The 14149-nt window shown below is 38.4% G+C and overlaps 1 protein-coding gene across 11 annotated transcripts in view; it reads left to right on the forward strand.

Annotated features, from left to right (window-relative positions):
- LOC127646418 (leucine-rich repeat-containing protein 7-like) overlaps positions 1 to 14149 on the forward strand; it is a 122945-nt gene that overhangs the window by 91614 nt on the left and 17182 nt on the right. For 9 of the 11 annotated variants that reach the window (XM_052130043.1, XM_052130049.1, XM_052130044.1 and 6 more), the window contains 5 exons: positions 847 to 1035; positions 1206 to 1328; positions 10530 to 10616; positions 12815 to 12926; positions 13198 to 13378. In XM_052130043.1, coding sequence (XP_051986003.1) covers positions 847 to 1035; positions 1206 to 1328; positions 10530 to 10616; positions 12815 to 12926; positions 13198 to 13378 — 692 coding nt within the window. The remainder of the gene's footprint in view (positions 1 to 846; positions 1036 to 1205; positions 1329 to 10529; positions 10617 to 12814; positions 12927 to 13197; positions 13379 to 14149) is intronic. The other 2 variants (XM_052130047.1, XM_052130048.1) reach the window with 1 other exon arrangement.

Raw genomic sequence — 14149 nt, forward strand, 5'->3', positions numbered from 1 at the left:
TTGTAACGGGTTTAAACAATGTTATCCATGCTTATTCAATGAACCATAAACAATTAATGATCATGCAACTGTGGAACAGTTGTTAAGACACTAACAACATACAGACGGTAGGAAATTAAGGTCACAGTCACAATAAATAGTCCTTTCTACTGACTCTGAAAAACACCAAAAGAAAGATGTGCAGGTACAGGATAGCAACAACAACTGCCGCAGGTACATTGACGGGTCCCCTCATAATAAATCTCGAACAACTCCCGCAGGTACATTGACGGGTCCCCTCATAATAAATCTCGAACTGATTGACAAATTCACTTTCGAAATGGATTGCTGTGAACTGTATGCCAATGATTGGCTCATGTTCAATAATATGGTAGTAAACAATACACTGTATTCTAAACCCGCTTTTTTATCGTCTTAACTCTTCTGCCACAAGAATGTAATGCATTTTATTTATCTGAATATTTTTTATTTTATATATATATATATATATATATATATATATATATATATATATAATTTTTTAATATTTAAAGATAACTATGTATAAGAATTTCATCATTATATATTGAATTATTGTTATATTAGGGGCTATCTCAGCAAATATTTGTATATGCGATTAATTGCGATTAATTAATTGTGATAAAGAAAAGTGGAACCAATTTTTTATGTACATTTGGATAATGCCTTATAAAGGGCAAAATGTGTATATCAGTGCTGCACAGAAATGTTTCCCAGAACGTTCTCATGACCCGGTAGAAACTCTTCCACGGCCGGTACTGGGTCGCGACCCAGGGGTTGGTGACCTCTGCCTTAAGGGACTAAATCCTCTCCTCTCTCTTTTTGCAGGTTGAGATTAATCTGAAGCGGTATCCTACCCCTTACCCAGAGGACCTGAAGAACATGGTGAAGTCAGTGCAGAACCTGGTGGGTAAATCCACTCATCCCCTCAACACTGAAAAATGTACATCTGGGACCAATATGGAGCTACACAGCCAAGACAAGTATGAGGCCAAGTGGCCCATTGCTCCAAAGGAGGTAATGCTTCATCTAATTTCTTCAAAGAGCCTACCTGGCTTCATACATCAGTGTCTCTGTAATTTGGGTGCAGAGTGAAGTGCAATTTAAATGCTATATCCATCACCTGGTAATCACAGTTTATTTCTCATTAAACAACATGCTTGTAGTTTAGTCTATGTTCTTTCCAGGTCACAGAGCGAGAGGTTAAAGACTTCTCTAAACCACCAATGTCTGAACAAGGTGCCATCCTCAACTCAGCCATTGACATCCCAAAACGCAAAGACAATGAGGATCTGACTGAGAGCTCGGAAGTATGACAAGTTTTCTCATTTAATTTTGTCTCTTTTAAATCATGAATATCTTACAGTTGAAAATAGCACAGCTTTTTCCTTTTAAGGAAGTGAATAATTTCACTAATATGAGTGGGTCTAATGATATTTAGGCTGCAAACTCTTTGTTTTTAAATATCTGTTATTTGCATCCTTGTTGTCTGGGTAGATATGGTTGCATTTCTAGAATGTATGGAGAGTATTGTGTAGTGGTGGGAGTGTTTGTTAAATGTTAGCTGGACCTGGGGAGATAAAATAAACAAGATCAGTGGAAATGTTTCATCTCTCCCAGCCAGCAATCCCCCTCCTTAACTGCCAGAACTGCAATGTGGTTGTTTAGGACAGGATAATGATGAAATCATTAGCTTTGCCTATGAATATTAGAGCAGAGCTGGTGCAATCAGTAATGAATGTCACAGTAACCTTGCAGCATGTTTACATCTATGGTAACTCAGTATTAAAATACCAAATAATTATTTATCCAGTGTTTATCCCTTGAAATAAATGTTGTGTGGTGGAATGGTTGGGTTTACGGAGATGATCTCAGAGAGTTATAAGAATGTAAATGATTGACTTTTACAATTAGGGTGACTTAAAGTAATAGTTCATCCACAAATGAAAATTCTGTCAATATTTACTCATGTTGTTCCAAACCCGTTTGACTTTCTTTCTTTCGTGGACAGAAAAAGAGAAATTTTGATCACCTACTGGTCACTCTTTTCCATGTAGTTACAATGACTTTGGAAAGCTAGAAAGCTCTACTCCCCATTCATTTAAATTGCATGGAAAAGAGTGACCAGTACATTATTCAAATGACATGTTTGGAATAAAATTAGGGTGAATATATAATGTAAGAATTAAAATTTGTGGGTGTACTATTCATTTAAGAAAAGGAGTGAGGCCTACAGCATTTTTAAAATGGTCATGTATTAGTAGACTTTCCCACTTAGGCTAATTTCAGGCTTATATTCTGAATACAGCTAGAAATCTTTTAGTAAACAGAAGGAAAGGTCATTCTGAAATGTCAAGTATACTCTGAGGATCCATTAAAGGTTCCTATATGATTATATTAATTGAATTATGGTAAGATAGAGTGAAATTAATGGACTACTTGCACAACTACTGCTGTGTTCTACGTAATGCGGCTCAGGCATTTCCAGTTACAGCGTTCAGCGCACCTACAAGCTGAGATTTATTCATGGAAAGACAGATTATTTCTACTTTTTAGGGCTGTCAGTTGTTTAAAACAGTAGCCTAAATTATGATTTTGGCATTAGCGTGACTGATCTCAAATGTATAATTTGCTGAAACTTGCATAAAAATATTTTTTTCCATTCCAAATGTAGTTACACTAAGCTCCTGAATAAGAAATCAAATATATATAACCTGCAGCAGTCTGGCCGTCTCATTAACGTGTTTCATTCATTGATGATATTTCATACCTGTTGAGCTTCAGTGCTAATTTCACCATACAACGATTGTGAATGATACACCATGTAAATGGTTAAATGTCCCAGATAGACTGACTAAGAAATACTTTAAACCTTCTCTTACTCTGACCAGGCTTTATAAACCACTCAGAACAGAATGAAGCCATTTTAATGTCAAATTTAATACTAATGAACTCCACATATCATTAGCGCATTGGCTTTGGCAGCTATTCTACTTATGCATTTTTATTTCAACATAGAGCTATACACTGTACTTATCATTGAAACAATGACACAAAATAGAGATTTAAAACATATATTTAAAAGGTTCATGACGTACTCTTTTTTTTTTTTTTTTTTTTTTGTGTGTGTGTGCCTGAGGTCCACTTCTAATGTTAGTAAAGTTTGTTTTTTTTGCACTAAAACAGTCATCATTTAGTAATATATGTTCATTTTCCATCCTATCTCTGGCTCTTTGTCTGAAACGCTGGGTTTTGGCCTCAGCATCTCCTTTAACCTGTTGATTCACACCCCCTTTTTGAGCACAAACCATGAAAATGACATACCTGAACTTAAATACCAGTTGTATTTACTGGACCCTTTGGAGTGTGGACACAGTTGTAGTTTTAATATACGTTGTTATTTTTTACATTTAGAGAAGACGAAGTTTATAGTAATGGAAATATTTTTCCATTTTTCCATAACAACTAAATTGCTGTTTCTGGAGCATTTGAAACAGAGATCGGATATCAATGTTGAACCCTTAGACCTTTGAAAAGATGTATAATTTGTTAACATTAATTACATTTATAGATGTTAAATTATATTGTAAATGTAAGCAGAGTGATGCCACTCCCGAGTGCAGTGAAATTGCGTATCAACAGGTTAAACTTCAATGTAAACGGCCACTGTTATGCCTAACATTGTGCAGCCCCTCAAATACAGCCATATATATTTGAATCTCAATCAGAATAGAATGAACCAGCTCCACAAAATGAATTAATTTGGTTACTTATGGTTTTGCGGTCGGGTCCAGTAATGTTTTAACTGCCCCATCTTTCAATAACAGTTCCTTTGCAAAGCTTTAATTATATTGTGACTGAATCACAAGCAATCCACGCCGAATTCACGCTTTATACTAAAATCAGCTAGATGCAGAATGGGGGGTCTCCTTTCAAGAGTTAATACTTGACATTGAGTCTTTTAAAAGTGGCACAAGGTGCATAATAATGGTTGAAGTAGTTTGTCTATTGCATGTTTGTGTCAAAAAAACATTTAAAATAGTCCAGATGGGCACAATAAGGTCAACTGTTTAAGTCAACTTTGGTGTAGATCAGGAGTTCTCAACCTTTTGCAAGCTGGGCCCCCCCAAAGCTGGTTCATTGCAGTTGGGGCCCCAGTGCCCCCCGCCCTGCCCCGCCCCATGCTTTATTGTTGTTATTATTATTATTATAATTGGCAGTAGCATCAGACTTCTAATGTGAGCTTGCAGGCATTATTATTATTATTATGAGTAGTAGTAGGCCTATCATCATTACTAGGCTATTGCTATATAATTATATGAGGTTACATGATTTATTGTTGTTATTATTATTATTATTATTATCATCATCAGTAGGCCTATTATCATTACTAGGCTATTGCTATAATTGGGAATTGGCACCAGACCTCTGATATTAATTTATGCTTTATTATTGTTATTATTACTAGGCCTAATAGTAGGCATCATCTGCATTTTTACAGAAGCTTGCTGGTAGGTGATGTTAATGTGAGACCTGAGCCTGCTTTGCCTTGCAAAGATCCTCAATTCTTGGCTCAATGTTTGATAAACATAGCCTCAAATCATCCTCAGTTTGTGCACGATTGCGGTATTTCGTTTTGAGTGCAGTCATTTTTGAGAATCCTGCCTCACACAAATATGTCGACGCGAAAGGAAGGAGAATCTTCAAGGCGACGTCACAGAGTTCAGGGTATTCCTGCATCAATGCTGCCCAGAATGACGAAAGAGGGCAGGAGCTAAAGAGTTCCTTCAGTCTACTGTCACTCTTCAGCTCAATAAGCTGTTCTTGCATATCAATTGATAGCTCGTTTGCTGTGCACACAAACGGATCTCGAACCCACGCAAAAGAGCGATAATCCTCTTTAAAGTACGTCGCAAATTGTTTTCTCATTGCTGACAGGTGCTCAGACGCTGATTGAAATAGGGAGGAGAAATCGTGTGACGTGCCTGCATCAGTGATAAAGTCTGCAAGGCTGGGGAACATGTCGCAGTTCCCTCGACTGATGCGGCCATGCCAGAGGTCTAGTTTTTGTGTGAAGGCGTGCACTTTGTCTGCAAGGAGCAAAATATGAGTTTCGCAGCCTTGCAAAGACAGGTTGAGGCGATTCAAGCGGTCAGATATATCGACCAAATAGGACAGAGACGCAAGCCACATAGTGTCATCCAGATGCTTTGCCAGATCTGATTTGATTTCTGTCAAAAACCACTTCACATCCTCTCGCAGCTCATACAACCGCTGTAACACCCGCCCCCTGGAGAACCAGCGAACTTCAGTGTGCAGAAGCAGCTGTTCGTGCCCTGACCCCATCTCCTTGCAGAGGACCCCAAACAAGCGAGAGTTTAGCAGCCGTGATTTGATGAGATTTATTATTTTCACGGATTGGTTCAGCACCGAGAACCGGCATTTTTTTAGCAGCTAGTGCTTCGCGATGGACCATGCAATGTGTCCATTTCACAAGTGGAGCTACTTGCTGAACGCAAGCAGCTAGGCCACGCTCACGCCCCGTCATTGCCTGCGCACCATCCGTGCATAGGCCAACGCATCGGTCCCAAGCCAAACCATTTTCACGGATAAAAATATCAAGGACATTGAAAATGGCTTCTCCTGTAGTGTGCGACTGAAGAGGCCGGCAAAACAGGACATCCTCCTCAATCGCCTTGTCCTGCAGATACCTGACATAGGTGAGGAGCTGTGCCTGCCCAGCAATATCAGTGGATTCGTCCAGCTGCAGCGTGTAGTAAGGACTCTTTTTTACGAACTCTATCAGTTGCTCTCTGATATCATTAGACATGTCTACAATTCTCCTAGCGACTGTGTCATTGGACAGTGGTACTGCACCGAGTTTGGCTGCTGCACTATCGCCTATCATTATTCTGCACATGTCTTGCGCTGCCGGCAAAATGAGAGTCTCGGCGATTGTATGCGGTTTACCCAGTTTACCGATCTTTTTGGCCACTACATACGATGCCTCCAAACACTGTTTAGACACAGTGCTGTGCACTGAAATGGTTGCCTGTTGCTGATGGAGGCCATCAAGCTTTCTTTTAAAATATTCAACTGGTTTATTTTTAATGCCAGCATGCTTTGTTTCGAGGTGCCTTTTTAATTTGCAGGGCTTCATACTGTCGTTTGCCAGCACCTCGGCACACACGACACACTGAGGTCTCAGATCAGCCGTGACTGTAAACCCAAATTGCAGGTATGCTTCATCGTACCTTCGAAGCTTTTTTGCAGCTGGTGGTGCGTCGGTTGGCTTGTTGGTCCTCACAAGAAATTTCTCAATTTTGATGTGTTTTCAATAAAGTTTAGGCAATATGTAACTGTGTGTGTGTGGTGTATGTTGAGAGATGTATCAGGGGCTAATCAGTCGGGACTTAGGCACAATCTTTAATTAAACGAACAAAATAATTATTTTGCAGACAATACAGATTTTATTTTAATACTTAACGATTGTAGTCCTCGTCAGTGTGTGTGTGTGTGTGTGTCTTAGTCGTGTGGGTAGTTTTAGCTAAGTGTAGCTACCGCCTAGCAGTTAAAAAAAAAATACTGGCTAGGGCTGAGATTTGATCTAATCTTAAAAAAGAATGTTTGTGGGTTTAGTCTTTAAAAAGAATGTTGGGGTTTTGTAGTAAAGGCCTATGTAAATCGAGATTGATAAGACTAGCGAGAGCTGGCACAAGCGAACTTGGCAAGAGACTAGACTAGAGTGAATGGAAAGCTATGTCGTGAGTCAATTTAAATGCAGTGATTTATTTTTGTGTGAGAGTGAGTGAACATTTACACTTATACCCCGCTCTGTAAGCCAGGGCGGAGCGGCGGCGACCATGCGCATCGCTGATTCATTTGCAGCCTGGACGCGGAGGGGTGTGTGTCTCCTCTCTGCTCTGACTGCTGTGCGAGGCTACTGAGAGACTGACCGCCTGTGAGTGCTTTTGGACGGGAGAGGGGCTCACGGCAGCACCTGCTGTTCGTTGAGCACAGTAGGCCTAAATGCAGAGTAATTCGTGCTTTCGAGTCTCCAAACACCACAAAAGTCTCCAAAAACAGTCGCTGGATTTGTCGCTTTTGACAAAAAAAAAAAAGCCGCAAGGAGGATAATTTGTTTGTGTTATAATCAGTGCTTAAAGTGGGGGGAAAAGGTGGCGGCACTCTCTTTGGCAAATCATGACATTTTTACAGTGAAAAACAAAACTTGGAGATATTGCTGTTACAACAATGTATTGTTATTTATTTAGCATAGCGCATCTCACATCAATACTCAATCGTGTTTTGAATGATTCAGTGTTGTGAACAAATCGGTTGAGTCAAAGATTCAATGACCCATTCACAAACATCTGTCTCATTCTTGATGAATCGGCCGTTTGAACGAATCGTTTGAATGAACGACTCAATGACTCGCTTAATGAAACCGCTTATGCTTATCACCTGCATTTGCGCTCACTATCGACAAACCAATCAAATTTGTTCAAAACTTTTTTTTTTAAATCAGTCCAAACACATTTTAATTTTTATTCAGGAGTTATGTATATACAAAACTATAACTTTTTATGACAGTAGTTTAGTGATAAAAAAAATTTGCCCAAAACATTTTTTTTCCAGTTTTTTTTCGCTTCCATCGTAGCCTACTCGCGCCCCCCCGGGAGAGAACCACTGTTGTAGATGAATAGTAGGCCGGTCTGTCTTGTTCTCTCATCTTCACCTTTCTGACTGTGAGCCAGTAGGCGGCCAAGGGTGCGATGATGTAAAAGTGTGCATTGATGTCTTGCTGTGGAGGCAGACATGTGCTGATGTATTCATCCGTGTGATGTCACAAAGTAAATCCAAACGAGTCGTTTTTTCAGCTTGGTTTAAATAAATGCTCTATTTGTATTGAAGAGAAAGTTTTTAGTTCTCAAACTTACAGTATTAAAGTACAATGGACTCTTACATGTCAAAAGGAAGGAACATCAAGGAAAATGTTATTCCTCATGTCATGACACCTTTAATAAAAAAACAGGGAGATTCATGCTCTTCTCACTCACACATGGACCATTGCAGTTGTTTCATTCAAAGAGCTGTGTTACTGACACCTTTTACTAGTCTCCTTCAACCTTCTTTCATTTGCGGTTCAAACTGATCTGTGTATAAATGTCTGCTACAGACATATCCGTGTGAGGAGAAACGATGAAATGTGCTTGGAGTGTATACCAACCATTGCTTTCTCAGATCGGTTTGATATTCCGCTTAAGATGAAAATGTGATAAAATCTTCTTCCAAATACTAATTTTAAGTAGCGTTTCGGGAACTAGGGAACTACAGCACATTGTAAACACATATAACCATAAACTATCAAGACTATTTCAAAGAGGAAGCACATCATGAGAGTCAGTGCAAGTAGTCCATTGGTTTCTGTAAACTGCAATAAATCTCAAGAACTAATGCAAACACAGCTACGTTCATACCCATTCATCGATGCCAGGCTTTTCTATGCTTGCAGTAGCTCTTTGTGTAGTATAGCCAGAGGTGGGTAGGATAGCCAAAAACTGTACTCAAGTAAAAGTACAATTACTTAAAAAAAAAAAATTTACTCAAGTAGAAGTAAAAATACTAACATAAATTATTACTTGAGTTAGAGTAAGAAAGTATCCAATTAATGGTCCACATTGTAAATGATAATGATTTAAATATTCTGAAAAAAACATGTAGGTTATGATAATTTGATCTAATAGGGCTCTATGCACCCAGAATCGCTAGCCAGCTTGTATTGGAGTTTAAAGATACTAAAGTATAACATATAAATACAATAACGTACATTAGATCAAATGTGTTTATTAACATATATTTATTTATATTAACATGTATTATTCGCCAAACGATTGCCTTGCACCCGCACATCTCTCACGTGTGTGCCTCGCACCCCTCGTTGCATTCACAGAAATGCTTTCTGTTCGCTTTCCATTTGTCAATCAAGCGAACCGCAGTGCAAAAGGAATTTACAATTAACTTGGATTTTTACATGGATTTATACAGCCCGAAGTAGCTGTGATAGTTGCCAGTGTGAAGGCACGGGGTAAATGCCTAAATACTGCTCATGACATGCGGGAAAAAGTGCACTGATAAATTGCTGCACTGATTTGAAAATGTACACTTAAAAACTGATGTCATAAGAGCCCAGTTATAGAATCACCCTGAAAATGACCATCACATTACACAGAAAAGCCTGTGTTAGCATTAGAGCCACAATTTACCTCAGCGTGCTGCCTTAAGTTGGAGCTGCAATTTTAATTTTGAAATGTCTGCTTGTCTTGGTGTTAAATGAAGGCATAGCATGACTAAACTATTATTGTTTCACTGTGTGGAGCGAAGAAAGTGTTTCACTTTGTCAGAAGAGCATGATGCTGCAGCAGTGATGGACTCTGCTTAAGTGAAAGTCTGTGACCGTGCACGCAGCTGTGAACTTCTGTGGTAGTGGTCTAAGCACATAACTGGTAATCTGGTAATCAGAGGGACGCTGGTTCAAGCCCCACAGCCACCACCATTGTGTCCTTTAGCAAGGCACTTAACTCCAAGTTGCTCCAGGGGGATTGTCCCTGTAATAAAGGCTCTGTAAGTCGCTTTGGATAAAAGTGTCTGCCAAATGCATAAATGTAAATGTAAAATGTAACTACAAGAACACCACCAATTGTAACAAAGTAAAAGTTACAAAAATTCATTAGAAATGTACGTGGTTGAGAGTAAAGCATACCCACTTTTTTCTGATTAATAATTTTTTTATTGATTCACATATTAAACACAGAAAAACAAAACATATATACACAGAATCAACAATTAACCTCCACTAGTACCCCTCCCAATCCCCAACCCCACCCTGGCCCCCAACAACATCCCAGTGCCCTTACATGATTATAGACACACTTACAAAAAAAATTAGAATAATCATACACGTTGACAACTACACGTCTCTCTCCACTGCCCCTCCCCTAGAGCCCTCCAGAAATGCCAGATATCCACCCCATTTCCCCACAAACAAGCCCAATTTCCCCAGTTTTCTAAATGACACTTCTTTAAAAGCCACCACCCTCCCCATCACCGAGCACCACTCCTGGAATGAGAGCGCTCCAGCCGACAAATCCGCTTAAAAGTATCCACTTTTAAACTTACTCTAAAATAAAAAAAATAAATAAAAAAGTTACTCTAGTAAATGTAACGGAGTAACTGTAGCACATTACTACCCACCTCTGAGAATAGCACACAAGCTCATGATGTATTGTGTCCATCGCAGCTTGGCCTCACACTGCCTCCCCCCATGGTCTCAGAGACCCCCCTGGCCAAAATATGGAGCTACAAACACTATTATTATCAGGGTTGCTGGGACCTTGGGAGTACCAGTGCCATAAATCTCATGTTTCTTACACATTCTTTTCTTTCTAGACCATGAGAATCCATTTTTGTTTGTTTGTTTGTATATATGTATGTATGTTTGTTTTGCTTAGATTTCTTTACATCGCGTCGTTCCCAAGCCGCAACAGCCAGTGAATACGAGCTTGGCCGTAACTACTACTTCCTGTTTCTGCCTCATAGTAAGTGGCTGAGTCAGTGACCAGACAGCAGAAAATTCACTTAAAGTAATAGTTCACCCAAAAACGGTGGTAGTTTTGACGGTCCAAAAGTCACATTTAGGCAGCATAAAAGTAATCCATGCAACTACAATTGATCAGTGAATGTCTTCTGAAGCAAATCGCTAGGTTTATGTAAGAAACAAGTTGATAATAAAAATGTTTTTAGCTTTAAATCGGTGCTTCCATACAGGACTCTGATGCGGTTTGAAATGGCCAAACTCTCGCATGACATTCATTCTTCTGTTGTAAATGAGCACCGCTTCCGAATTCGCCGACACGTTTGCATCACGCTTCGCATCAGCTGCTGGCAGGAGCGTTTTTTTAAAAGTTAATAACGTTTTAATTATAGATTTTTTTTTTACACAAACGTATCGATTTTGCTTCAGAAGACATTCATTGATCGACTGGAGTCATGTAGATTACTTTTATGCTGCCTGAATATGTCTTTTGGACTGATAAAGGGCTGGCACATGTGTACTTCCATTATAAGGATCTGACAGAGCTCTCTCTTCTAAAAATCTTCTTTTGTGTTCTGCTGAAAAAAGATAGACATCTGTGATGGCATCAGGGTAAGTGAATAATGAGAGAATTTTCATTTTTGGATGAACTATTCCTTTAACATATGGGGTGGCTCATTTCAACTGCCTTCATAGCAAATTCAATGGATTTTTTCAGAAACCCCCATTGTGGGTGAACAGGGGTGTAGGACGACTTGAAAAGTGGGAGGGAGCATAACATAGAGCTTTGATCAATAGTATAAAACTAAAAGTATAAAAACTTTTTTGATAGCTTTGCTCATGAATATTAATTACATCACATGATATTTGTTTACCCAGTATTCCTATCTGAATTATTGAAAACCAGACGTTGATAATTAGGATTGCTGCTTACACATTTGTCCACTGGTGACACTATCAGTTTGCAAAGCCTAGGGCTTCTGCTTTGTCTTAAAGTTGTCATTTTAAGTGGCTGTCCCCATTTTTTCTTCACACTGTGCCCAAGCAAAATGAAACTCTTAAAATATAATGATTTTGTCCCAAAAAGTGGAAGAACTTAGAAATTTGTCATAAAGTTATAATGGATGCTACGCTCCTGGGCGGAACATTTGTTAAAAACATGTATGGGTTTGTTTCCCATAATAAAGTAAAATATTAAAGATTTGCAAACACCATGAGGTGAAACTCCCAGTCTTTCAGTTTCCAGCGCAACGGTACGTACATCAGCTTTTGCGTCAGTTTGCCACATCAATTTACACAGCCACAGGAAATTAGTACAATGATTTTATGACCTGTTGTGAGAGAGCAATGAAGAAAAAATACTGGATAAGTGAAAAGATGAAGGCAGACAAGGGGAAAGGAGCTATGTCTGATGTGTGAGTCCTCTCTTGCTCTGCTGTTGGTTGTGTGAGCCAGCCCGCTGATGTATAGTAAGGTCTGAGAGGTGTGAGTTTTGCCATATACAGTTGCGAGGGAGGTGGAAGCTGCTGATTTGCTCCTGTGGCATTTGACCAGACAAGCCAGGACAAAGCATGTGAATCATAACAGTCTATATATTACAAATGATGTCTCTCAACTTGATGTTGAGGTGTGAGTTCACACTCTGTTTCTTCTCATATATTTCTCAGCTTCAATTTTGTTGAACCTGGAGGTCATATGGGGCGAATGTTTGCATTTTATAACCATAACTGTATTGTAATAAGGGATGGAAAAATACAGAAATTAATGCTGATGACTGGCTTATCCCAAAATTTAAGTCTTTAACTTTACAAAACCTAAAAATTAGCTACATTTCACAGGTTTTGTTCAGACATTTTACTGTACACACAGGCTAATTCTGATTCCTTTGAAGCATGTTTTTAAACTGAAATGTCAATAGAGTTTTATCTAAAATGCAATTAGGCAAACAGATTCTCTTAATTTATCCATTAATGATTTGTAATCCAGCTACAGTGTATGCACTTGCTATCAACACTTATCAAAATAACTGTCAATTTTGACATTTTATTATTATAATTTTTTTGACTGTGTAACCTTAAATCGGATTAAAATGTCACTTTAATACTAACAATTTGTGTAGTTCGATTTGACCTGCAAAACTAGGTTTTTAAGTGAGTTATACAGTTTCTAATTTACTGAGAATTTGATCCTTGTTTTTTACAGGATTCCATGGGAGGCTCCCCTAATGATATCCGCATTTCTGACATGAGGCCAACTTTGGTAGAGCCCCCTATGTACAAGCCAAAGGTTGTGTTGCTGGGCAAGGAAAAAAAAGGTTAGTGAGAAGCTAAAATGGCAGTAGAAGCTAAACTCAAGAGTTCATCTTTCTAGGTGTATCTTGTAATTATCCCTTGCTTTAGTTTTGTTCTAATGTTATTCAGCTCTAACAGCTTAGAATTTTAACTGACATTTAACTTTTCTCTCTTGCTGTTCTCTCTCCTCAATAAAGAAATCCACAATAACTAGGGTTTATGCTGTTGTTCATGCATTTAACCTGATTTTACACAGTGAATCCTCACCAACCTTGTTATTTTAAATGCATTTAGAATCCACTGATGAGTCTGAGCCAGAGAAAATGCATTGTTTGAACAACAGCGGATCGTCTGCCACTTATTCCGACTACTCACCGTCCCAGGGATCATCTGGTTCCTCAAACCCTCCAGGAAATGTCAGTAACCTGCAAACCTCTGGGAAAGAGGGCCCACCACAGACTCACTGGACCAACAGGTTGGCAAAAATGTCATCACTGCCACTATTTATTTATAGCAACTAATAGATCATCTGTCCACTCATATGACACAACAGTTGATCCATTAAGTTTAGTTGTCCAGCTTACTAACTTTTGGTTGGCCCAAATCTGATGTTGAGTTGCATTAAGTTTGTTTTTTATATAATTATACTAACATATCTGGCAATCGTCCAAATTCGTTATTATAACAAGCCATGTTTACTGTTGTATTTTGTCACAAAACTTTGTTTAATTTTAGGTTTAAATGAAAAAAGTAATAACATATTTTAAATGTGGCCTCAGACTTTTTGACCCTGTAATATATTCTACTTTAAATGCGGCTTGGCCTCCATTGCAGTGTAAAGACTGCACTAGAAGGGCAAATCTAACCAGAGTTTAATTGGTTCATAACCCCTTGAATGCAGAAGTTTCTCATTATTACAGTGATGTTGTTGTTATTTGTTTTTGGGGTTTTTTTATGTTATTTTATTATTATTTTACTGAAGGTGCTTGTTAACATTTCTATAAATAGTAATTAACATGAAAATAATTCTGGGTAACACTTTACAATAAGGTTCCATTTGTTAACATTAGTTAACAACATTAGCTAACATGAACTATCAATGAACAATACTTATACTGCATTTAATAATCTTGGTTAATGTTAGTTTCTAGATATACGGTAACACTATACAATAAGGTTCCATATGTTAACATTCGTTAACAACATTAGCTAACATTAACTAACAATGAACAATACTTATTAAGCT

Source organism: Xyrauchen texanus, chromosome 7, assembly GCF_025860055.1.
Source record: "Xyrauchen texanus isolate HMW12.3.18 chromosome 7, RBS_HiC_50CHRs, whole genome shotgun sequence".
NCBI classification, from domain to species: domain Eukaryota; kingdom Metazoa; phylum Chordata; class Actinopteri; order Cypriniformes; family Catostomidae; genus Xyrauchen; species Xyrauchen texanus.